Below are 27,639 nucleotides of genomic sequence, written 5' to 3'. Positions count from 1 at the left end.
ACTCTATATCATCGACTGTATCCTTATGTAATACATGTATCACTAGCCACTTTAAACTATGCCACTTTGTTTACATACTCATCTCATTTGTACATACTGTACTCGATACCATCTACTGTATCTTGCCTATGCTGCTCTGTACCATCACTCATTCATATATCCTTATGTACATATTCTTTATCCCCTTACACTGTGTACAAGACAGTAGTTTTGGAATGGTTAGTTAGATTACTTGTTATTACTGCATTGTCGGAACTAGAAGCACAAGCATTTCGCTACACTCGCATTAACATCTGCTAACCATGTGTATGTGACAAATAAAATTTGATTTGATTTGATCTGAGAAGCTTGGAACCACCAAGACTCTTCCTAGAGCTGGCCGCCCGGCCAAACTGAGCAATCGGGGGAGAATGGCCTTGGTTAGGGAGGTGACCAAGTACCCGATGGTTACTCTGACAGAGCTCCAGAGTCCCTCTGTGGAGATGGTTGTCCTTCTGGAAGGTTCTCCCATCTGTGCAGCACTCCACCAAATCAGGCCTTTACAGTAGAGTGGCCAGATGGAAGCAAGATTCTCAGTTCTGATGAAACCAAGATTGAACTCTTTGACCAGCATGCCAAGCGTCACATCTGGAGGAAACCTGGCACCATCAGCGGCAGGAACTGGGAGACTAGTCAGGATCGAGGGAAAGATGAACAGAGAAAAGTACAGAGATCCTTGATGAAAACCTGCTCCAGAGTGCTCAGGACCTCAGACTGAGGCGAAGGTTCACCTTCCAACAGGACAACGACCCTAAGCACACAGCCAAGACAACGAAGGAGTGGTTACGGGACAAGTCTCTGAATGTCCTTGAGAGGCCCAGCCAGAGCCCGGACTTGAACCTGATCGGATCATCTCTGGAGAGACTTGAAAATAGCTGTGCAGCGACGATCCCCATCCAATCTGATAGAGCTTGAGAGTATCTGCAGAGAAGAATGGGAGAAACTCCCCAAATACAGGTGTGCCAAGAAGACTCAATGCTGTAATCGCTGCCAAAGATGCTTCAATAAAGTACTGAGCAAAGGGTCTGAATACTTATGTAAATGTGATATTTCCAAAAATGGTTTGCTTTGTCATTATCGGGTATGGTGTGTAGCTTGATGAGGGGGGGATACTATTTAATCAATTTTAGAATAAGGCTGTAATGTAACAAAATGTGGAAAAAGTCAAGGGGTCTGAATACTTTCCGAATGCATTGTAAGTACTAACTTGTTGCTCTTAAAATACAAGTTGATATTCAAGGCCTGTTTAATATGATGTCTAAAGCTCAACTATCAGCCATTTTCACTTTTTTTTTAACACCTGTAAGTGCCATTTCCTGCAATCTAGAGCAAAAACAGTTGCCTTATATGATAACTTTAATTGTTAAGTATTTTATTTCTCAAAGTGGCGCAGCTAGTTCACAAGGTGGTGCAGCGCTCCTCTTACAATCTTTGGGGAGAACCCTCCAGTCAGTGCTTAAAGGAACAACCACTAGTGCTCCTGTTCAGTGACAGTGTGGTTGAGTGCTTGGGTTGGTCTGCTCGTGCAGTTGGTCGGTGTGGTCAGCTCAGGGATCACAGGTCACATGCAGTCCACCACGTTGCTGGAGCCCTGGCCCACGTCCCTGATCTGGCTGATGTGAGAGGAGCAGACAGCCACTCCTGCGCCGGCCCGACAGTGAGACACCGACCCCACCAGCTGCCATCTGAGGAGACACACAGATCAATATAAACGTCAACATCAGACTAACTGCTCTAAAATGTAGAATTTCCTTTCAACTGTAAAAAACAAACAGGATACTATAAACGGTGTCCAGTGTACAGGTGCTGGTCTAGTAGGCCAGAGATACTCTTTTATAAAATGGGTTCGCTTGATTTAGCTGACCCGATACAACCCATGTCTCACCTGAACAGAACCACTTCCCATCCAGCTCCAGCTCACCTGTTCATACGGGGGTCAAAGGCTTCCACTGTGTTGAGGTAGATGTTCCCGTTGTGACCTCCGACCGCAAACACGCAACCCATAACCGTGGCCACACCCACTCCGCCCCGGGGCGTGGTCAGCTCAGAGATGTAGTCCCAGCGACTCAGACGGGGGTCAAAACGCTCCACAGAACTCAGCGGGGAGTTGTCATCAAAACCACCTGACAGAGCAGACAGACCGAAAGACAGAATCAAATACAAGTCTAAGTTGTACTCTTGAAAAGCTGGCTCAAGCTGGTAAGAGTGTGGTGCTAGAAACGCCAAGGTTGTGGGTTGAATTCCCACAGGGATCACAAACATACTAATCTATGCACTCACTGTAAATTGCTTTGAATAACAGAGTCTAAGTCACATATCAATCCACAGTGTGATATCTTGTTTAAGTCTTGAATAGCATTATGCAGTCAGTGAAGCTGCAGACATTCAATAAAGAGCTACTCCATCCACTGAGGTCAATGCATAGACTGAGGTTATCAGTAGCTTTTCCTCCTCCAAACACACCAATGCTGACTCATGCAAACTAGGGTCAGCTAAAAGTCAGGCCAGAGCTCTGAAACAGCTTTAGATGATTCTTCAAATTCAGCAACACAATAAAATTACCCAATCCACATGGATCGCTTTTAATTAGCAACCAACTTGACAAAACAATAACTTTTCTCCCTCCTGTTTCATGTTCATGTGTGCGAGTGGGGGGGAGCATGTGCCCCATAGCAATAAGCAGCCAGTGGAATGATGTGAAGTATGAGAAGGTTTCATTTCCAATGATGTGGTGAATCGAAATGTGGTCGTTTTACCTACTTTGATTGAATGCACGGATTGTAGTAGAGGTCGACCAATTAATCGGAATGGCTGATTAATTAGGGCCGATTTCAAGTTCTCACCGATTTGGCCGTTTTTTTTTTTTACACCTTTATTTAACTAGGCAAGTCAGTTATGAACACATTCTTAGTTTCAAAGACGGCCTAGGAACGGTGGGTTAACTGCCTCGTTCAGGGGCAGAACGACAGATTTTTTCACCTTGTCAGCTCGGGGGATCCAATCTTGCAACCTTACAGTTAACTAGCCCGACGCTATAACCACCTGCCTCTCGAGACTGCTTGTTATGCAAATGCAGTAAGCCAAGGTAAGTTGCTAGCTAGCATTAAACTTATAAAAAACAATCCATCAATCATAATCACTAGTTAACTACACATGGTTGATGATATTACTAGTTTATCTAGCGTGTCCTGCGTTGCATATAGTCTGACTGAGCATACAAGCATACAAGTATCTGACTGGGTGGTGGTAGGCAGCAGCAGGCTCGTAAGCATTCATTCAAACAGCACTTTCGTGTGTTTTGCCAGCAGCTCTTCGTTGTGCGTCAAGCATTGCACTGTTTATGACTTCAAGCCTATCAACTCCCGAGATGAAGCTGGTGTAACCGATGTGAAATGGCTAGCTAGTTAGCGGGGTGCGCGCTAATAGCATTTCAAACATCACTCACTCTGAGACTTGGAGTGGTTGTTCCCCTTGCTCTGCATGGGTAACGCTGCTTCGAGGGTGGCTGTTGTCGTTGTGTTCCTGGTTCGAGCCCAGGGAGGAGCGAGGAGAGGGACGGAAGCTATACTGTTACACTGGCAATACTAAAGTGCCTATAAGAACATCCAATAGTCAAAGGTTAATGAAATACAAATGGTATAGAGGGAAATAGTCCAATAATTCCTATAATAATTACAACCTAAAACATCTTCGCTGGGAATATTGAAGACTCCTGTTAAAAAGGAACCACCAGCTTTCATATGTTCTCATGTTCTGAGCAAGGAACTGAAACGTTAGCTTTCTTACATGGCACATATTGCACTTTTACTATCTTCTCCAACACTTTGTTTTTGCATTATTTAAACCAAATTGAACATGTTTCATTATTTATTTGAGGCTAAATTGATTTTATTGATGTATTAAGTTAATATATTAAGTTAAAATAAGTGTTCATTCAGTATTGTTGTAATTGTCATTATTACAAATAAATAAATACCTTTTTATTTATTTTAAAAAAAATCGGCCGATTAATCGGTTTCGGCTTTTTTGGTCCTCCAATAATCAGTATCGGCGTTGAAAAATCATAGTCGGTCGACCTCTAATTGTAAGTCACTCTGGATATGACCATTTGCTAAACAGTAAACATGTCATCCCCCACAAATTATGCAGCGCCCTCTCAGGCAGATGGGCCAATTAGTGACAATTATTGAACAGGACAGGAGAAGTGCTTGTTCAAAGTACAGAATTCAAGTCGATTACTCTAGCGTCCCCCCCTTGAACAAATCAGTGCAATTTTGTAAATGCCAGCTCTCTACTGCATGATGTATCATTCACTCAAGTTTCATTAAAAAAAAGAGAAAGAAATCGGGCCAGCTGGTGCCAGATATTGCGTGACTAACGTACATACAGAGACAGATCCATAGTCCCCATCCCCCCCCACGATTACTAAAATGTAATTGCAGGGGTGCTGAGCTGTGTTCTTACCCACTACATAGAGACACCCGTTGAGCTCGCCGACTCCGTTCCCTGCCCGTCTCTGGCCCATCTCCCTGACCTCTGTCCACTTGTTGAGATGTGGGTCAAACCTCTCCACACTGGATAGAGAGGCCACACCGTCGTTACCCCCCACAGCATACACGTGATTCTGACAGGACAGGAGAGTGTTAACATAAAGGTCTAACTCTGACAGGGGAGGAGAGGATTAACCCATTGAGTTCCACCACGACATCAGTGTGATTTGGACTTCTAACCCCTTTTAAACATGGTGTGTTTGAGCCACAGACTTCTGGGTTGTACCATTGGATTAATTTATTTCTGCTGCATCCATTAGTATGTGTGATTAACTAGGGCTGAGCTAGAGTGGCGTTTGTGAGACAAGGACCTGGGGCCAGGTCAGAACGGTTTGAGCTACACATTAAAAACTATGAAAAGATGCACAAACATGCTCATGTAACTAATGATGCTCACAAGCTACACAAGAGTCGTTAATGGGTTCATCTACATAAAAGATCATAGGAAATCCAAGGACATAGTCTAAAATACTGTAATAAGATCACATAGTTGATGTCAAACTCCACAAACTTGTCACTGACTAGTTGTATATTAATTTCCCACTGAGCAAACAATTTCTGTACCTTCATCTATCAGGGTGGACCTTATTTGTTTATTGACATTGGTCAAACTCATGAATGCAACTGTTTATGTCAACTTGTTTTGTGTTCTACTTGAGCCCTGGTTGACCTGAAAAGAAAATGGTAAAACTCTTCATTGTGAGGCTAAATAGAGTAAAAAGGGCATGACATGCAGTTAAATGAAAGTCAGATAAATGGAAAGCAGATTTTTGCTGGGGTCTCTGGACTGATAGGGTTAACTGTTATTATGGCCTGTTATTATGCACACGAACACAGACTTCAAATCACAAACAGCTCGGGGGATAAAATCTCTTTACTCGATGTCAATGATAAAAAAAAATGTTATAAAAGCATCTAAGGATGTCATGTGTGATGAGTGTTTGTATAAATGTGATGTAACACCTGGGTCGTGTCAACTAGGCACAAAACAGGGAAGAACTATCGGAATGAAAGACACTTGTTTTCTGCTGCACAATGTTTTGAAAAATGTTGCTATGGTGTGCCCTAATGAACACTTGATCCATAATATACTCAGCAAAAAAAGAAACGTCCTCTCACTGTCAACTGCGTTTATTTTCAGCAAACTTAACGTGTAAATATTTGTATGAACATAACAACATTCAACAACTGAGACAAAGTCCCACAGACATGTGACGAACAGAAATGGAATAATGTGTGGGGGGGGGGGAAATCAAAAGTAACAGTCAGTATCTGTTACAGCATTAAGTACTGCAGTGCATCTCCTACTCATGGACTGCACCAGATATGCCAGTTCTTGCTGTGAAATGTTACCATACTCTTCCACCAAGGCACCTGCAAGTTCCCGGATATTTCTGGGGGGAATGGCCCTAGTCCACAACCTCCGATCCAACAGGTCCCAGACGTGCACAATGGGATTGAGATCCGGGTTCTTCGCTGGCCATGGCAGAACACTGACATTCCTGTCTTGCAGGAAATCACGCACAAGACGAGCAGTATGGCTGGTGGCGTTGTCATGCTGGAGGGTCATGTCAGGATGAGCCTGCCGGAAGGGTACCACATGAGGGAGGAGGATGTCTTCCCTGTAACGCACAGCGTTGAGATTGCCTGCAATGACAACAAGCTCAGTCTGATGATGCTGTGACACACCGCCCCAGACCATGACGGACCCTCCACCTCCAAATTGATTCCGCTCCAGAGTACAGGCCTCGGTGTAACGCTCATTCCTTCGACAATAAACGCAAATCCGACCATCACTCCTGGTGGTGGTCTGCCACTGCGAGGACGTTCAGCTGTCCGTCCTGTCTCCCTGTAGTGCCGTCTTAGGCATCTCACAGTACGGACATTGCAATGTATTGCCCTGGCCACATCTGCAGTCCTCATGCCTCCTTGCAGCATGCCTAAGGCACGTTCACGCAGATGAGCATGGACCCTGGGCATCTTTATTTTGCTGTTTTTCAGAGTCCGTAGAAAGGCCTCTCTAGTGTCCCAAGTTTTCATAACTGTGACCTTAATTGCTTACTATCTGTAAGCTGTTAGTGTCTTCACGACCGTTCCACAGATGCATGTTCATTAATTGTTTATGGTTCAATGAACAAGCATGAGCAACAGTTTAAACCCTTTACAGTGAAGATCTGTGAAGTTACTTGGATTTGTATTAATTATCTTTGAAAGACAGGGTCCTGAAAAGGGGACGTTTCTTTATTTGCTGAGTTTAGTATATGATCAGTCTAGCCAGGTGTCTAGAGTGTCCTGTTCTCACCCCTAAGGCCACAGAGCCCACTCCACCTCTGGGCGTGTTCATGGGTGCCACAGCACTCCAGTGGTCGCTCTCGATGTCATATCTCTCTACATCGTTGAAACAGGAGTTGTCATCGAGACCACCGATGGCGTAGATAGGACCTTCCAGAGCTGCCAGAGCTATGCCTCTCCTTCACACAGCAATGAAAATAGTTCAGTATGAGTAGTATGAGTGTGAGTATAATTAGGTATTTTTTGGCTGTAAAACTACATTTCTACTTAAATTTGCCTTTTGCCAGACATTACATACCTTTTAGTGTTCATGGAAGCTTTCATCATCCACTTGTTGGTGAGAGGATCAAACATCTCCATGTTGCCCAGGTGTTCACTACCATCATGGCCCCCTACTGCATACACTTTACCTGAGGAAGGATATAGTAAAAAAAAAAAAAATCTGACTTCCCTGAAAGTGTTTAAGAAAAGCTTCTAGTGTGGAATGAAACCAAAGAAGAGCTGTAGATGCTTTTCTCCTGTTTTGTTCATAGCCTGAAGCTAGTTTATTTCAAGCGAATAGGCTTTTTAGAGTGGAAGCAAGCTGAACTATCAGTCTCTGTGCTCAGACCATCCCTGGGAGATTCTATAATGCACGCCAAACCTAATGAAGAAAATACACCTATGAGAAAACACACTACTGAACTGAACCAAGAGAGCATTTGTGAACAGCAGTTTTCAGTTCTTTCCACAGATTCTCGATTGGATTCAGGTGTGGACTTTGACTTGGCCATTCTAACACCTGGATATGTTTATTTTTGAAACATTCCATTGTAGATTTTGCTTTATGTTTTGGATCATTGTCTTGTTGGAAGACAAATCTCCGTCCCAGTCTCAGGTCTTTTGCAGACTCCATCAGGTTTTCTTCCAGAATGGTCCTGTATTTGGCTCCATCCATCTTCCCATCAATTTTAACCATCTTCCCTGTCCCTGCTGAAGAAAAGCAGGCCCAAACCATGATGCTGCCACCACCATGTTTGACAGTGGGGATGGTGTGTTCAGCTGTGTTGCTTTTACGCCAAACATAACGTTTTGCATTGTTGCCAAAAAATTCAATTTTGGTTTCATCTGACCAGAGCACCTTCTTCCACATGTTTGGTGTGTCTCCCAGGTGGCTTGTGGCAAACTTTAAACAACACTTTTTGTGGATATCTTTAAGAAATGGCTTTCTTCTTGCCACTCTTCCATAAAGGCCAGATTTGTGCAATATACGACTGATTGTTGTCCTATGGACAGAGTCTCCCACCTCAGCTGTAGATCTCTGCAGTTCATCCAGAGTGATCATGGGCCTCTTGGCTGCATCTGATCAGTCTTCTCCTTGTATGAGCTGAAAGTTTAGAGGGACGGCCAGGTCTTGGTAGATTTGCAGTGGTCTGATACTCCTTCCATTTCAATATTATCGCTTGCACAGTGCTCCTTGGGATGTTTAAAGCTTGGGAAATCTTTTTGTATCCAAATCCGGCTTTAAACTTCTTCACAACAGTATCTTGGACCTGCCTGGTGTGTTCCTTGTTCTTCATGATGCTCTCTGCGCTTTTAACGGACCTCTGAGACTATCACAGTGCAGGTGCATTTATACAGAGACTTGATTACACACAGGTGGATTGTATTTATCATCATTAGTCATTTAGGTCAACATTGGATCATTCAGAGATCCTCACTGAACTTCTGGAGAGAGTTTGCTGCACTGAAAGTAAAGGGGCTGAATAATTTTGCACGCCCAATTTTTCAGTTTTTGTTTTGTTAAAAAAGTTTGAAATATCCAATAAATGTCGTTCCACTTCATGATTGTGTCCCACTTGTTGTTGATTCTTCACAAACAAATACAGTTTTATATCTTTATGTTTGAAGCCTGAAATGTGGCAAAAGGTCGCAAAGTTCAAGGGGGCCGAATACTTTCGCAAGGCACTGTATATACATATATAGGGGGTACAGAGTCAATGTGCAGGGGTACAGGATAGTCAAGGTAATTTGTAAAGTGACAATGCATAGATAAACAGCGAGTAGCAGCAGTGTAAAAACAAAGGGGGGGTCAATATAGATAGTCCGGGTGGCATTTGATTAGTTGTTCAGCAGTCTTATGGCTTGGGGAGCAATCACTAGGCAGCAATCACAGCCTCGAGTCGTCTTGGGTATGACGCTACAAGCTTGGCACACCTGTATTTGTGCAGTTTCTTCCATTCTTCTCTGCAGATCCTCTCAAGCTCTGTCAGGTTGGATGGGGAGCGTCACTGCACAGGTATTTCCAGGTTTCCAGAGAATTATTTCGGGTTCAACTCCGGGCTCTGGAGTTGAGACATTGAGACCCGAAGCCACTCCAGTGTTGTCTTGGCTGTGTGCTTAGGGTCATTGTCTTGTTGAAAGGTGAACGTTCTCCCCAGTCTATGTACTTTGCGCTGTTCATCTTTCCCTCGATCATGACTAGTCTCAGCCCCTGCCGCTGAAAAACATCCCCACAACATGCTGCCACCACCATGCTTCACCGTAGAGATGGTGCCAGGTTTCCTCCAGACGTGATGCATGGAATTCATGATCTATATTCTATATTGGTTTAAGTAGACCAGAGAATCTTGTTTCTCATGGCCTGAGAGTCTTTAGGTGCCTTTTGGCAAACTTCAAGTGGGCTGTCATGTGCCTTTTACTGAGGCGTGGCTTCAGTCTGACCACTCTACCATAAAAGCCTGATTTGGTGGAGTGCTGCAGAGATAGTTGTCTTTCTGTAAGGTTCTCCCATCTCCACAGAGGAACTCTGGAGCTTTGTCAGAGTGACTATGAGGTTCTTGGTAACCTCCCTGACCAAGGCCCTTCTCCCCTGATTGCCCAGTTTGGCCGGGCGGCCAGCTCTAGGAAGAGTCTTAGTGGTACCAAACCTCCTCCATTTAAGAATGACGGAGGCCCCTGTGTTCTTGGGGACCTTCAATGCTGTAGAAATGTTTTGGCGCCCTTCCGCAGGTCTGTGCATCGACCCAATTCTGTCTCGGAGTTATAGGAACAATTTCTTCGACCTCATGGCTTGGTTTTTGCTGACATGCACTGTCAGCTGTGTGACCTTATATAGACAAGTGTGTGCCTTTCCAAATCATGTGCAATCAATTGAATTTACCACAGCTAGACTCCAAACAAGTAGTAGAAATATCAAGGACGATCAATGGAAACAGGATGCACCTGAGCTCAATTTTGAGTCTTATCTGCATAAGGCATTTGTTTTTATTTTTAAAACATTTGCAAAAAATCTTTAAAATCTTTTTTAATTTGTCATTATGGTGGATTGTGCATAGATTCAGGGAAAACAAAATACGTAATACATTTTAGAATAATGCTGTAACGTAACAAACTGTGGGAAAAAGCGGTCTGAAAGGCCACTCACCTCTTCACTGTCGATGTTGAGACTGGTATTTTTGCCGGTACTATTTATAATGAAGCTGCCAGTTGAGGACTTGTGAGGAGCCTGTTTCTCAAACTAGACACTAATGTACTTGTACTCTTGCTCAGTTGTGCACCGGGGCCTCACACTCCTATTCACCACTATTCTGGTTAGAGCCAGTTTGAGCTGTTCTGTGAAGGGAGAAGTACACAGTATTGTATGAGAATTTCAGATTCTTGCCGATTTTTCGCATGGAATAGCCTTCACTTCTCAGAACAAGAATAGACTGACAAGTTTCAGAAGAAAAGTCTTTGTTTCTGGCCATTTTGAGACTAATTGAACCCACAAATGATATTGCTCCAGATACTCAACTAGTCTAAAGAAGGCCAGTTTTATTGCTTCGTTAGTCAGAACAACAGTTTTCAGCTGTGCTAACATAATTGCAAAAGGGTTTTCTAATGATCAATTAGCCTTTTAAAATTATACACTTGGATTAGCTAACAACGTGCCATTGGAACACAGGAGTGATGGTTGCTGATAATGGGCCTCTGTACGCCTATGTAGATATTACATAAAAAATCTGCTGTTTCCAGCTACAATAGTCATTTACAACATTAACCTCTCTGGGATAGGCGGGATGCAAATGTCTCACCTGGCCAATTGCCAGGAAAAATGCAGAGCGCCAAATAAAAAAAAATGTTATAAAATTCAACCTTTTATTAAATCACACAACCAAATTAAAGCTACACTCATGGTGAATCCAGCCAACATGTCAGATTTCAAAAAGGCTTTTCGGCGAAAGCATAAGAAGCTATTGTCTGATGATAGCACAAGCGTAAACAAAGAGACAATAGCATATTTCAACCCTGCAGGTACCACACAAAACGCAGAAATAAAATATAAATCATGCCTTACCTTTGACGAGCTTCTTTTGTGGGCACTCCAATATGTCCCATAAACATCACAAGTGGTCCTTTTGTTCGATTAATTCCGTCCATATATATCCAAAATGTCAATTTATTTGGCGCGTTTGAGCCAGAAAAAAAACAGCTTCCAATTTGTGCAACCTGACTACAAAATATCTCAAAAGTTACCTGTAAACTTTGCCAAAACATTTCAAACTACTTTTGTAATACAACTTTAGGTATTTTTAACAATGTCTACACTGACAGTTTTACAATCCAGGGTTACTCCTCAACTTGCTCAACTTCCACATTATTTATTACAAGATTTATGAGGTTTAGTGAATGATATGTCCCAAATACAATGCTTTTAGTTTTTGAAATATTTACGACTTATTCCTTGCCACCCATTATGGAACTAAGTGCAGCTCTGTTAACTTCTTATGGCTGGGGGCAGTATTGAGTAGCTTGGATGAATAAGTTGCCCAAAGTAAACGGCCTGCTCCTCAGTCTCAGTTGCTATTATATGCATATTATTATTAGTATTGGATAGAAAACTCTCTAAAGTTTCTAAAACTGTTTGAATGATGTCTGTGAGTGTAACAGAACTCATATGGCAGGCAAAATCCTGAGTTGAAATCAAAACAGGAAGTGATAAATCTGAGCTTTGTATGTATTCAGAGTCCCCAATGAAATCCCCTTGAGATATTGATGTTGCACTGCCTTGGGGTTCCACTAGATGTCAACCAATAATATACATTTTAAATGAGACTTCTATGGTGTTGTGGGAGTGAATGAGAGCAGAATGCATCAGGTGTCTATCAAGCGGCCATTTTCTGATCACGCTTATTCCTCATGGTACCCACTTGCGTTCCATCTATAATTCCATGTGTATTATCATCTACATTTATGATGAGTATTTCTGTTGAATGATGTGACTATGCAAAATCACTGGATGTTTTTGGAACTAGTGAATGTAATGCGCCAATGTAAACTCATATTATCAAACAAAACATACATGTATTGTGCAACATGAAGTCATATTAGTGTCATCTGATGAAGGTCATCAAAGGTTAGTGATTAATTTTATCTCTATTTGTGCTTTTTGAAACTCCTCTCTTCTACTGGGGAAAAAAATGGCTGTGTTTATCTGTGGCTATGTGGTGAACTAACAATCGTTTGTGGTTCTTTTGCTGCAAAGCATATTTGAAATCGGACACAATGAGAATACGAGAATAGCTTTAAAATTGTATGAGATACATGAATGTTTGAGGAATTTTAATTATGAGATTTTTGATGTTTTGAAAATGGCGCCCTACACTTTGACTGGCTGTTGTCATATCGCTCCCGTTAACGGGATTGCAGCCATAAGAAGTTAAGCTCCCTCCCTCGTCATGTCGTTGTGTAGCAAGTTGCCATATGTTGTGTCAGTCTGCCAGGGACCTTCTCCTAATGTGTATGTTTATTCTGTGTTATCATTTAGTTCATAATTAAACCAATTTGTGTAGTACTGAATCATAAGTAAGGCTGGGGATTTTGCAGATGCAGGAGTTTACGACTGTTCAGAATATGATTAATATGTTTTTTATGGATGTAATAAGTAAAGACATTCAGAGAATTCAGGAGATGGTAACTCTAAACAACCGCTCTCGTGGTGCCCCAAATTCGTAATGAGTTAATTATTACATTACTATTTTAACCTTTCTAGTGCAGGCGTTCCGCTAGCGGAACTCCTTGACAACATTCTGTTGAAAAGTGAAAGCACAACCTGCTCCTGCTTACAGCGAAAGCACAACATTGGATTATGTTAGGTCATAGCCAAGTAAAAAAAAAAAAAGCAATTTTTCCAGCCAAAAAGCAGAAATATAGACACAATGAATCACTAACCTTTGATGATCTTCATCAGATGACAGTCATAGGACATCATTTTACACAATACATGTATGTTTTGTTCGATAATGTGCATATTTATATCCAAAAATCTCAGGTTTACATTGGCGCCTTACATGCAGTAATGTTTTGATTCCAAAACATCCGGTGATTTTGCAGAAATTCTCATAATAAACATTGATAAAAGATACAACTGTTATTCACATAATTAAAGATAGACTTCTCTTTAATACAACCGCTGTGTCAGATAAAAAATAAAAAAAACGTTACGGAAAAAGCATAATCTGAGAACGGTGCTAAGAGCCCAAAACAGCCAGAGAAATATCTGCCATTTTGGAGTCAACAGAAGTTAGAAATAACACCATAAATATTTGCTTACCTTTGATGATCTTCATCAGAAGGCAGCCCCAGGAATCCCAGTTCGACAATAAATGACTGATTTGTTCCATAAACTCCATCATTTATGTCCAAATAGCCACTTGTTGCTAGCGTGTTCAGCCCACTAATTAATCTTCTTGAGGCGCAAGCACTTCGTCCAGACAAAAACTCAAAAAGTTCCATTACAGTCCTTTAGAAACATGTCAAACAATGTATGGAATCAATCGTTACGATGTTTTTACCATAAAACATCAATAATGTTCCAACCGGAGAATTCCTATGTCTGAAGAAAAGCACTGGAACGAGAGGTAACTCTGTCGGGAGCACGCGTCATGAGACCAAGGCACTCTGCACGACCACTGACTCAAAGAGGTCTCATGAGCCCCTCCTTCATAGTAGAATCCTCATTCAAGTTTCTAAAGACGGTTGACATCTATTGGAAGCCGTAGGAAGTGCAACTTGACTCCATAGACACTGTGTATTCGGTAGGCCAAGCTTTGAAAAACTACAAACCTCAGATGTCCCACTTCCTGGTTGGATTTTTCTCATGTTTTCGCCTGCCATATGAGTTCTGTTATACTCACAGACATCATTCAAACAGTTTTAGAAACTTCAGTGTTTCCTATCCAATACTAATAATATGCATGTATTAGCATCTGGGACAGAGTAGGAGGCAGTTCACTCTGGGCATGCTATTCATCCAAAAGTGAAAATGCTGCCCCCTATCCCAAAAATGTTAAAATAGTTTGCTGATTCGATAAATAACAGTCATTGGATTAATGAAAGTAAAGTCACGACATTGGCTTTACTCAAAGCCAGTAGCATGTCATTGGTAAAGATTGAAAAACGTAAGGGACCTAGACAGCTGCCCTGGGGAATTCCTGATTCTACCTGGATTATGTTTGAGGCTTCCATTAAAGAACACCCTCTGTATTCTGTTAGACAAGTAGCTCTTTATCCACAATAAAGCAGGGGGTCTAAACCCGTAACACATACGTTCTTCCATCAGCAGACTCTCGATAATGTCAAAAGCCACACTGAAGTCTAACAAAACAGCTCCCACAATCTTTTAATCATCAATTTCTCTCAACCAATCATCAGTCACTTGTGTAAGTGCTGTAAATGTTGAATGTCCTTTCCTATAAGCGTGCTGAAAGTCTGACATGATGTCCAAACAAGTTCATTCGGACTAAAACCAAGAGATCCCTGAACAACTTCCTACACTGCAAAGAGTACAAAGTCCAAACGTTGAAAATAATTTCACCAGGGCCTTAACGATACTGGGAGTCGTGATTTTCCTCAGTGGAATGGCCTCGGGGAAACAAGTGGCAGCACACATAATGGTTAAGAGAAACTGGTTACCACCCGTCTTGGCTTTGGGCAAAGGACCAACGCATTCCACCAGAACCCTGCTGAAAGGTTTGTCAAAAGCAAGAATAGGCTTCAAAGATGCAACCACATAATGACTAACGAGGTGAAGCCAATCGGTGCGCCCTAAGTGATAACGAGCCATACGTGCTAAAGTCCAACCTCAAAACATAATTGAAAAACCAAAGCCTGTAACAATAGTAAAACATATGCTGCGCCTGCATGTATGATGCAATAGTGTAGACTGACCATCTACCACTATAAGATGGGAAAGTTGTTTTCATCCCCCCACTTTTTATCTGAAATCCTCATCACCCACTGATTAACTTGTCATGTAGCAGATAAAACAATTTTGACCTAGTAATATGTCAACACTTACCTTGAGAAATTATGACTAGAGCCATACTGATGTTTTTTTTTTTTGGTCTGATACAGCGGGGAAATGAAAAAGTGTGTACTTTCCACAAATGTACTTTTAACAAGGCACACCTGTTATTTGAAATGCATTCCAGGTGACTACCTCATGAAGCTGGTTGAGAGAATGCCAATTGTTTGCAAAGCTGTCATCAAGGCAAAGGGTGGCTACTTCGAAGAATCTCAAATATATTTTGATTTGTTTAACACTTTTTTTGGTTACTACATGATTCCTATATTTCTTAGTTTGTCTTCACAATTATTCTACAATGTAGAAAACAGTAAAAAAAACTGAATGGAGTAGGTGTGTCCAAACTTTTGACCGTTAAATAACAATTTTTATAACAGCTTCAGATTTCACCTCTGTCTCAAAAGCAAATGGTTTTGACCGTTTGGAACTTTACAGAGGAGAGCTGCTGTCTTTTCCGGTTCCGACCAGTACGGCTTGCAAAAATGATTGCTGTCCTTGTTATGAAATTACACCTTTACCCTGTTCATGTAAAAATGACTGTTTAAAGGAGAACTACCAAAAACATTTCATATGGATAATCTGGCAGTCAAAAAGCCCCAATCAGCAGCTAGTGGTACAATCACAAGATGTGAGATGTGTCCACTCCGGTAGCCTACACAGCATATTGGTAACAATGACTCAGCAAATTACATGGGTTATCCCTCAATTAATAAAGCCCATGATTTAATATTGCAAAAGCCATTTTACAAACATCTGAATGCTAAAGGTGCCGCGCAGACATAGCCTACGAATATTTGAAAAAGGGATAGGGTAGGCCTACCTCTTGTTGGCATGAGCAGCTGCATCTCCCACACTGTACAAACAGTTGTTATCTGACTTGTAGATCAATGTCATACGCAGTTACATGCATAAAAGTTCAAAAAGCTGAAGGAGGACGCTTCAATTCAAAAATAAGCATTTTTGGAATAAGGCAGAAAAAAAAGAATGAGTAAAAAACGTTAGTGAACCAGCAATTCGTAACGTTGTAATCGGTTGTCATTTGGATCGGTTTTGGCTTCCGCATACTGATGCGCTTGCATCTTAAACAATTGAACTGGGGACCGATGTGTATCGGTGAGTCGCTGCATCCATGTTCTCCCAACACCATAGACATCGCATCACTGTATCCGTCTAATTAAGGCGTCAGAGCATGGACAATGCCATTGAGGCCATCTCCAATTTTCTTCTTCACAAGTGCAATTAATTGGCTGATCCCTCTTGATGACCCAGTTGGAGTCATTTGATCCTTCCTTAACCCATTGGAAGTCCCACCCTGTTGACTCCTTCAAAATGATGAAAGTCCTCAATGGCGCTACCCATGCTAAAACAGGCTTTTGGCCACTAGAATCCTATATCCATCTATTCACCATCTCTCCTTTCACCTTTCTCATCCCTCCATCTCTCACCTCCTACAGAAATTACTCCAACATGGCGTCTCCTGCTGTTCATCTCAGGCCCGAAGAACCAACTGTTCTTGCTGATGGAGTAACACTCGATGCTGCGGAACGGGTCACCAGAACCTCCCCGGCCACCAACACAGAACAATACACCTGAGGAGAGTTGGGGTGCAAAGGTCAGAGCAGGACCAGTGAAAAAAACAACACTGCAATGCCAGCTCAACATATAAATACACACTCAGAGGAATCAAAAGACCGAAGGTTTTGTTATTTGTCAGGCTCGTAATAAATACAAGTGACATGAAGAATTGCAGGAATTCCAGCTTTTTCTTGATCATTGTTCTGCATTGTACAAGCTCAACCCTATTACGTAGTTGATTGCTTAATAGTTGGACAGGCAACCAGTCTGTTACCTGCAGTATGTTTCCTAGGTGTGGTGCGGACTGAGTACTCAAAGTCAGGCACCATCTTGTTGCTGAGGTGCAGGTGATAGTTCCTGGCCTCATCCAGCAGATCCCGGCAGCTCAGATTTCTTTTGATCATCTCCTCCTTGGCCACCGTGCCTGTCAGGAAGTCTACTGGGAGCAGGGGGAGGCGCACCTACAGGACACGCATATATACCACAGAGTTAACATTAACTCGGACATAAAACACAGAAGCACCTGCAGGGCAGCCGGGTAACACAGCACAGATTCAAACACCACACACAGGAGTAGTGGTAATGCAAAAACTCCATAAACAGACAACAAAGTCAATGTACACACAGAAACACATAAGCACCAACAAACATACCTACATCTGAGAATTCATTAAAATGCAAAGACTGAGATGTGTGCAACTACTATCGGACCTGAGTCATGATCTGGTCCAGCCAGGCCTCATGGTGCTGGGGGTTGGCCTTCAGCCACTTGACAGCAGCATTGTAAACCTGTGTCTCAGAGTGGATGTTCAGTTCGCTGGAGGACAGCAGGGTTCTCAGGTGCTGAGGCGACACGCACATGAAGTCCTCACAGTTCACCACCTCCCGGAAGTGCTCGCAAGCATAACGGTCCGCCATGTCCATCAGGTCGACGCGGTTGTGGCTCTCGGCAAAGGTGCGGACAGCCAAACAGTTGGAGGGGTGGAAGTGTGCCTTCATGTACTCACAGCAGGCCCTGGCGACCAACTCCACCTGCAGAATACAGGCTGCATAGAGAAGAGGCTGCACGTTGTCCACTGTCAGGGTCAGGCGGGAGGAGTAGGCAAAACGCACCAGGTCGTGGATGGCATCTCCGTCAAAGTCCTTGATCTCTATCAGGTCCTGTTTGGCCTCTGACATCTCAGACAAGAACATGGCCCTGAAGTAAGGGATGACACAGGCCAGCACCAGCTTGTGGCATGGTATCAGCCTGCTTCCCACCTGAACACGGTGAGAACAGAGAGAAAGACAGGGAGAGGGAGGGAGAAAGGGCAGAAACAAGTTAATGTCAGCTCAAAAGTTATTAATTCCCTGAGCTATTCATTCCACAAGCTTCAGTTGGTTCAATTGAGCCTTTAAAAAAATAAAAAAAAATAAAAAAAGAGACGAGGGCTTTCACCAACTATTCAACGATTCAAACTAATTCGATTCAATAGGCCTAACTGGTCTCCATTAAACTTCACAAAAACAGACATGAAAAGGCTTTGTCGTCAAAAATGACACTTCAGTTTCATGTTTACTTACTTTTCCTACCATGATATGGCTAACTGAGTATGAAGAGTATTGTGACAACAGGGCCATACTTTGCCTACCTTCAGTGTAACATCACAGAGCTCCCCCAATTCGTAGAACTGGCGCAAAGAGTTGTGGAAGTCCTTCCATGCCTCGTGGGCCTCAAAGACAAAAGATCCATCTGGCTCAGAGTCTCCATCAGGCCTGGTGGTGCTCTGAAGCTTCTCCTTCTCCTGCTTGAGCTTATGCTGCTTGGCATGTTCCGGCACCATATCACCTGGGGCCATCACCGTCTACAGGGAGCCGAACCTAGGGAAGAGAGGTCAAAAAGAATGGGAGATAAAAAATGCTCTCAAACAATAAATCTGTCATTTACATGTTAAAGGACCCATGAGCACTGTCGTGACTTGACTATCATTAATGTGATGAATGCTATTTATCGAATCATTATCTGTTTAATTGTTATTAGATTAAATAGAGCCCTCAGCTGGCCACTTACACAATGTAGTCGTTTACACTCATTCTTCAACATAAAGGCTTGAAACTACGTCAAAATGCTGTAGACACTTTAGGGAATACGTAGAAAAAGGAATCTGGTTGATATCCCTTTCAATGGCCAATAGGGGTGCATAGGAATACAACAGTTACAAAACATGAGTCACTTCCTGATTGGATTTTTCTTAGGCTTTCGCCTGCACTATCAGTTCTGTTATACTCACAGACAATGTTTTTACAGTTTTGGAAACTTTAAAGTGTTTTCTATCCCAAGCTGTCAATTATATGCATATTATTTTTTCTTTCTTTCTTTTAAACATTTTTTTACCCCTTTTTCTCCCCAATTTCGTGGTATCCAATTGTTGTAGTAGCTACTATCTTGTCTCATCGCTACAACTCCCGTACGGGCTCGGGAGAGACGAAGGTTGAAAGTCATGCGTCCTCCGATACACAACCCAACCAGCCGCACTGCTTCTTAACACAGCGCGCATCCAACCCGGAAGCCTGCCGCACCAATGTGTCGGAGGCTACACCGTGCACCTGGCAACCTTGGTTAGCGTGCACTGCGCCCGGCCCGCCACAGGAGTCGCTGGTGCGCGATGAGACAAGGACATCCCTACCGACCAAGCCCTCCCTAACCCGGACGACGCTAGGCCAATTGTGCGTCGCCCCACGGACCTCCCGGTCGCGGCCGGTTACGACAGAATTATATGCATATTCTAGCATCTGGTCCTGAGGAATAGGCCATTTTCTCTGGGAACGTTATTTTTCCAAAAATGAAAATAGTGCCCCTAGCTTCAAGAGGGTTAATTGCCTCGTTCAGGGGCAGAACGACAGCTTGTCAGCTTGGGGGATCCAATCTTGCTACATGTTAACTAGTCCAAAGCAATAACGACCTGCCTCTCTCTCGTTGCACTCAACAAGGAGACTGCCTGTTACGCGAATGCAGTAAGCCAAGTTAAGTTGCTAGCTAGCATTAAACTTCTTATAAAAAACAATCAATCATAATCACTAGTTAACTACACATGGTTGATGATATTATTAGATATTATCTAGAGATAATTTTGTACCCGTTTCCTCCAGCACCTTCATTGTTTAATTTGTGTCATTAGTTGAAGCAGACTGTGTTTGTCTATTGTTGTGACCTAGATGAAGTTCAGATCAAATACCAATTTGATCAATACCAATTGATGTAGAAATCTAGGTATTTCCAAAGGGTTCACATACCTTTTCTTGCTACTGTACGTTAATAGAAACATCCTATTTTCCTAAGTTTTCAGCAAAATTAACATTGGTAAATATTTGAATTTTGTATGAACATAACAAGATTCAACAACTGAGACAAACTGAACAAGTTCCACAGTCATGTGACGAACAGAAATGGAATAAAGTGTCCCTGAACAAAGGAGGGGGCAAAATCAAAAGTAACCGTCAGTATCTGCTGCATTAAGTACTGCAGTGCATCTCCTCCTGATGGATTGCACCAGATTTGCCAGTTCTTGCTGTGAGATGTTACCACACTCTTCCACCAAGGCACCTGCCAGTTCCCGGACATTTCTGGGGAAGGCACAGCGTTGAGATTGCCTGCAGTGACAACGAGCTCAGTCCGATGATTAGACACACCACCCCAGACACCCCAGACCATGACGTACCCTTCACCTCCAAATCGATCCCGCTCCAGAGTACAGGCCTCGGTGTAACGCCTAATCCATTCGACGAAAAACGCAAATCAGACCATAACCCCTGGTGAGACAAAAACTTGACTCGTCAGTCAAGAGCACTTTTTGACAGTGCTGTCCAGTGGAGTTGGATTTGTGCCCATAGGCGACGTTGTTGCCGGTGATGTCTGGTGAAGACCTGCCTTACAACAGGCCTACAAGCCCTCAGTCCAGCCTCTCTCAGTCTATTGCGGACAGTCTGAGCACTGATGGAGGGATTGTGCGTTCCTGGTGTAACTCGGACAGTTGTTGTTGCCATCCTGTACTTGTCCCGCAGGTGTGATGTTCAGATGTACCGATCCTGTGCAGTTGTTGTTCCATGTGGTCTGCCACTGCGAGGATGATCAGCTGTGTCCTGTCTCCCTATAGCGCTGTCTTAGGAGTCTCAGTATGGACATTGCAATTTCTTGCCCTGGCCACATCTGCAGTCCTGATACCTCCTTGCAGCATGCCTAAGGCACGTTCACGCAGATGAGCAGGGACCCTGGGCATCTTTCTTTTGGTGTCTTTCATTCAGTAGAAAGGCCTCTCTAGTGTCCTAAGTTTTCATAACTGTGACCTTAATTGCTTACCGTCTGTAAGTTGTTAGTGTCTTCACGACCGTTCAACAGGTGCATGTTCATTAATTGTTTATGGTTCAATGAACAAGCATGAGAAACAGTGTTTAAACCCTTTACAATGAAGATCTGTGAAGTTATTTGGATTTTTACAAAATATCTGTGTAATACAGGGTCCTGAAAAAGGGATGTTTCTTTTTTTCTGAGTTTAGGTATGCACGTCAGCTTTCACATCGGTTTTGCACATCGGCGTTAATAAACTAGACAACGTCGGCCGATACCGATGTTGGCATTTCTAGCTAATGTCGGACGATTCCGATATATCATGCATCCTTAATCAATAGTTATAAAAGAGACATTAGGGGTGCCATAATGAAGCTTGGGAGGGGCTGAGTGCAGGGAAAATGGTCACGTGGCAATAGTGATAAGGGGAGGAACCGTTAACACTCAGCCCCCTCCCTAGCAATAATGATGCAATGTTTAGCGATAAAGAGGAAACTCCACCCAAAGTGGCATTTGTATACTTTCACGGGTGAAACCATGTCTTTGTCTAATGCAGCTGTATTGACCCTCTGGGAAGAATAAACTTGGGTTGAGCTTTCAATGTGTCCGTTGAGTTTTTACTCGGAGAATTAGAACCTAACAGAGCGTTGGGCCAGTAACCCAAAAGGTTGCTGGATCAAATCCCCGAGCTGAAAAGGTAAAAAAAAATGTTGTTCTGCCCCAGAAAAAGGCAGTTAACCCACTGTAGGCCGTCATTGTAAATACGAATTCGTCCTTAACTGACTTGCCTAGTAAAATAAATGGTTAAATAAATAAAAATACAAAAAATAAATGTTTAGGTGGCCATGATGGTATGAGGCCCAGATTGGGAATTTAGCCAGGACACCGGGGTTAGCACCCCTACTTTTACAATAAGAACCATGGTCACTAAAGATCACACAGAGAGCCAGGACACCCGTTTAACATCCCATCCAAAAGACGGCACCCAAAACAGGTCAATGTCCCCAATCACTGCCCTGGGGGATTGGGATATTTGTTTTAGACCGGAGGATATAGTTCCTCCTACTGGTCCTCCGACACCACTTCCAGTAGCATCTGATCTCCCATCCAGGGCCAGACCAGGACCAACCCTGCTTAGCTTCCCAGGCAAGCCAGCAGTGGGATGCAGGGTGGTATGCTTCTGGCTCCACCTCGATAATCACTAATCCTCGGTGTGAATGAGCAATGGCCTATAGGCTACGAGTTCCATGCGCTCATTTCTTTAGCTGCCAATGGACCAGTGTATCGATGTGTCCATATGGTAGGGCTGGTGATCCCGCATTAGACTTTCAGATTACCATTTTAATTCCGATTTTTATTATTACCCATATGACAATGATTGAGAAATAAAAACAATTATTATTGAAATTAAACTGTTCCATGAAAATGTGCTTATGAAAAGAATAACTGGCACGCAGAACAGCTTATGAAGTCTTTATGAAAATAAAAATATTTTCCACGGTTGGATTTTGCATACAAGCTACTTTGAAGCAAGGTAAGACATGCCTCATAACATTAAATAAAACATTCAAGTTTCAAACAATTAAGAATGAACTCAAAATGCATACTGCCTCCAGCTCACATTGTAGTGGTGGGTGACGCACTAATAGCTTGTTGCATGGACTTGAATGGGACATAATGACTAACAAAAATACACAGACCAATTTAACTCCACTAAATTATGCAAATTAGAACAATAAACATGATGGTATTTAAGTCAACTGGTTTTCTATTAATGAATAAAAAGCATTATTTTGCAATAGTATTTTCTTTCCTCCCAGTACTTTTGGCCGGCAACAGTTTTATTTAAACAGTCCGAAAGACGACAAATTGCAGGCTAAATTGCCGGCTAACTGACATCCTGGCTGACACCCCATTATTTCTGCAGACATTGTTGAATCTTTAATTGGAAAACGTGGTCAGAGAGAGATTTTACAGAAATTGTGTTAGCACATTTTGCATTACACAGTTTTTCCAGTAAATGTGTTTTTGTAAAATGTGAATTGTTAAAAGTAGTCCTTGTGCATGGAGTTGTATGGTTTGTTGAACTTTGAAATCAATAGTTTTTGTTTGGCATACATTTTAAAAGTGAACAATCTGAGTCTCAGCACAATTCTGTTTCTATCGAATTGCCCTATCAGGACAATTCAGGAAGCTTGTGAGAAGGTAGAGGACTTTAGAACAGTACATTTGGCCTACAGCCAACCAAATGCTCAAGTTGAGTCTGTTCTGTTCTCTCCCTCACAAGTGCACACTCAATGGAAAAAGAGGTCAGGCTAATTCTCACAGGAGGCTCAATGTATGATGACACTGTTGGCAATAGAGAGATGTAGGACAGATGCCATTGAGCCCCAGCCAAGTGTGGAGGTCTCTCTCCTGCCAAACAAATATGGCACAGCTTGAAAATGGAGCATCACAAACGAGAACACATTTCCACCCACACTTGACAGATTATGTGGCCTCTAGTGAGCTTTCTAGCACTGAATAGATTCCATGTGACAACACCTCAGCAACACAAAGCCTCAGTATTTTACCGAGCTCAAAGGGCAGAAGACATATACTGCAGAGATAATGTGGTCAAAGGGCACCCGAGTGGCAGAGTGGTCTAAGGCACTGCATCTCAGCGCTAAATGTGTCACTACAGACACCCTGGTATGAATCAAGGCTGTATCACAACCGGCCGTGATTGGAAGTCCCATAGGGCGGTGCACAATTGGCCCAGCGTCATCCGGGTTTGGCTGGTGTAAGCCGTCATTATAAATAAGTACGTGTTCTTAACTGACTTGCCTAGTTAAATAAAATAAAAACTATTTTTTTTATTTTTTACTATTTTCTACATTATATAATAAAATTAATGGAACCATGTAGTAAATCAAATCAAATTTATTTTATATAGCCCTTCGTACATCTGCTGATATCTCAAAGTGCTGTACTGAAACCCAGCCTAAAACCCCAAACAGCAAGCAATGCAGGTGTAGAAGCACAGTGGCTAGGAAAAACTCCCTAGAAAGGCCAAAACCTAGGAAGAAACCTAGAGAGGAACCAGGTTATGTGGGGTGGCCAGTCCTCTTCTGGCTGTGCCGGGTGGAGATTATAACAGAACATGGCCAAGATGTTCAAATGTTCATAAATTACCAGCATGGTCGAATAATAATAAGGCAAAAAGTAGTAACCAAAGAAAGAGTATTTTATATTTGAGAGTTGCCACCCTTTGCCTTGATGACAGCTTTGCACACACTTGGCATTCTCTCAACCAGCTTCATGAGGTAGTCACCTGGAATGCATTTCAATTAACAGGTGTGCCCTGTTAAAAGTTAATTTGTGGAATTTCCTTCTTAATGCATTTGAGCCAATCAGGGTGATATACAGAGGATTGATCTATTTGGTAGAAAACCATGTCCATATTAGGTCAAGAACAGCTCAAATAAGCAAAGAGAAACAACAGGCCATCAATACTTTAAGACATGAAGGTAAGCCAATCCGGAAAATGTCAAGAACTTTGTAAGTTTCTTCAAGTGCAGTTGCAAAAACCATCAAGCGCTATGATGAAACTGGCTCTCATGAAGACAACCACCGGAAAGGAAGAGTTACCTTTGCTACAGAGGATACGTTTATTAGAGTTACCAGCCTCAGATTACAGCCCAAATAAACACTTCAGAGTTCAAGTAACAGACATTTCAACATCAACTGTTCAGAGGAGACTGCGTGAATGAGGCCTTCATGGTCAAATTGCTGCAAAGAAACCACTACAAAAAGGACACCGATAAGAAGAGACTTGCTTGGGCCAAGAAACACAAGCAATGGACATTAGACCGGTGGAAATCTGTCAAAATGTGAGATTTTTGCTACCAACCGCCGTGTCTTTGTGAGACACAGAGTAGACGAACTGCATGTGTGGTTCCCACCGTGAAGCATGGAGGTGGTGTGATGGTGGTTTGCTGGTGACACTGTCAGTGATTTATTTTGAATTCAAGGCACACTTAACCAGCATGGCTACCACAGCATTCTGCAGGGATACACCATCCCATCTGGTTTGCGCTTAGTGGGACTAGAATATGTTTTTCAACAGGACAATGACCCAACACACCTCCAGGCTGTGTAAGGGCTATTTTACCAAGAGTGATGAGTGCTGCATCACATGACCTGGCCTCCACAATCACCCAACCTCAACCCAATTGAGATGGATTGGGATGAGTTGGACCGCAGAGTGAAAGAAAAGCAGCCAACAAAAGCTCAGCATTTATAGGAACTCCTTCAAGACTATTGGAAAAGCATTCCAGGTAAAGCTGGTTCAGAGAATGCCAAGTGTGCAAAGCTGTCATCAAGGCAAAGGGTGGCTACTCAGAAAAATCTAAAAATATATTTAGATTTGTTTAACAGTTTTTTGGTTACGACATGATTCCATGTGTTATTTCATTTCATTCTACAATGTAGAAAATAGTACAAATAAAGAAAAGCCCTTGAATGAGCAGGTGTGTCCAAACTTTTGACTGGTACTGTAAATTAACTGACTAGGGTTGAAAGCAAGTGCACCATACCCTTATTAAAATTCAGTCCACCAACAGTTGGGGTTTTCTATCCGTGTGTGTGTGTGTGTGTGAGAGAGAGAGAGACAAGGCTCATTGCCAACTGTTTGACAGTGTGCCAGCTTTGAATCAGGGATTCCCACTGTGCAAAGTGACATGTGTAGCCATGATGAGACACACACAAAGCAAACACGTCACCATATCAACCTACTTTTGTCATATCTAATTACTTAATCTACTTCCCAGAACTGAAAAAGGACATCTTCAGTTTTTAGAGCCATGTTTCTCTATGCGAGTCTCTCTGCAATAGGTTAATTAGGCTGCCCCGTCTCATCCACCATGATTTTACTAAGCAGATGTGTCCCAATGCCATGTGTTAAAGTTACCCTGACCCATCGAACAATAAATATCTCTCTGAATGAGGTTGAAGACTGAATAAGTAAAACATAACAGCACTGTTGTTACAGTATGACCGTATGTTCAGTGACACATGGCCAGAGAGCAATTACAGCATGTCTCAGGGCTTATGGACAAATGGCATTGAGAAGCTAAAGTTGACCTTCTGGACAACCAACACCTTGCTTACTATGCTAGTTAGTCTTTGGCAACCAACCAAACCATAGCTAGCCAACTATCCACCTGCTCCATATTTATGTTTAACCAAATAAGCTCACCTAGTTATGTTTATTGTTGCGCTAGCTAACATGCTAATACTAGCTAGGTAAATAGGATGCTAGAGCAAACTAGCTAGCAAACGTTACCTTCATTGGCTAGCTAACTTTACAGGTTGCAAGCGTCTAACGTTAGATGTCAGAAAGTCTGCATCTCTCTTATTTTGCAGTGCAAGTAAGTCCGTAGTAGTATGGGAAACTTAAAATAATAGTTAGCTATTGCCGTATATTTTTGCTAGCTAACAACAAGGAAAGTTAGCCAACGTTAGCTTGCTAGCTGACATAATATCCTGAACTTGTTGACATCAAATCACTAATGCAAGATGTGGAGGAAACGAATTAATGCCAGCCTTGCTGCACATTTAATACATGGACACTTTGAGACAATCTACATGAAACAAATGTATTTTTTTCTGTTACCTCAGCTTGTACAACTCCATGCACACTTCAATCCAATTGCATTTCTTGCAGTGAAGAAATAACCAATTCGATTCGTTTTAGCAAAGATGTTGTAATTTGCAATGCTTTATGGGAGATGTGGTCGACTTCCAGCTCAGCGCAGTTGTCATCATATGAAACATGTTAACATTGAAAGATACAGTAAATAATACATGCGTTATCTATTACTTCAAAAAAGTACATCTTATAAATTAAACACATACACCGCATTACATTTCTTTTTAGTTTGGATATTGGTTTGATATTCGGGGTTTGCTCGTAAATACTTCCTCTAGAAAGGTCCTAGACAGGGCCGGTCCTGGACATTCTGCCGCCCTAGGCAAGACAAAAGTATGCAAACCCCTATCCCACACAAAATAGAAGTTTCAGGAAATAATGGAGAGAGATATAGACATTCTTACCATATTTCTCAGTGTCAAACTAGAGTGTCTTGTTTGCAAATAATTACACCGTAGACATCCTAATGAATTTAAGCATGGCCCTTTCAAGTGAACTTTCCACCCAGACAGAGGCTCTACTGACTCAGAAAAATGTAAGCTTCAACTGCTGGCTACTCGTTGTATAACACAAGGAAGATGACTCATGAAATGAATGGAGGTGTCTGTATGTCATGATCCTCGGTAGAGAACAGCCCCTTCAATTCCTACTACCATCAGGAGAAGACTTCAAACCACAGTACCCACCTACAGAGAGCGTGAAATAGACAGACAGGGATGCCAGTAAACCAGTGTCTGAGGATTTGTAGCATGACAATAACAAGATACTAAAAAGTAGACAGATTTGACATACCCCCAAGATCTTTCTTGCTGCTTTGGGCCACTTGTAGTTCACAAATACA

General features: G+C 42.4%; 1 protein-coding gene across 2 annotated transcripts; it reads right to left on the bottom strand.

The window, feature by feature from the left end:
• Window positions 1–1,111: 1,111 nt before the first annotated feature.
• klhl8 (kelch-like family member 8) lies at window positions 1,112–27,331 on the bottom strand. Of its 2 annotated transcripts, none has more exons than XM_036977724.1 (10): window positions 27,203–27,331; window positions 18,414–18,642; window positions 17,494–18,042; window positions 17,057–17,243; window positions 16,653–16,796; window positions 7,180–7,291; window positions 6,892–7,060; window positions 4,504–4,663; window positions 1,961–2,162; window positions 1,112–1,724 (listed from the first exon to the last, which is right to left on the bottom strand). In XM_036977724.1, the coding sequence occupies exons 2-10, from the start codon at window positions 18,618–18,620 to the stop codon at window positions 1,601–1,603; spliced, it is 1,854 nt and encodes a 617-aa protein (XP_036833619.1). In that variant the 5' UTR covers window positions 18,621–18,642; window positions 27,203–27,331; the 3' UTR covers window positions 1,112–1,600. The 2 variants fall into 2 exon arrangements, with proteins under 2 accessions (XP_036833619.1, XP_021458868.1); XM_021603193.2 differs by lacking the exon at window positions 27,203–27,331 and adding an exon at window positions 26,763–27,023.
• Between the last annotated feature and the right edge of the window lie 308 nt (window positions 27,332–27,639).

The sequence above is a fragment of the Oncorhynchus mykiss genome, chromosome 5, assembly GCF_013265735.2.
Source record: "Oncorhynchus mykiss isolate Arlee chromosome 5, USDA_OmykA_1.1, whole genome shotgun sequence".
NCBI lineage: Eukaryota > Metazoa > Chordata > Actinopteri > Salmoniformes > Salmonidae > Oncorhynchus > Oncorhynchus mykiss.
Note: the sequence above shows the minus strand (reverse complement) of the source record. Positions and strands in the feature narration are given on the sequence as shown.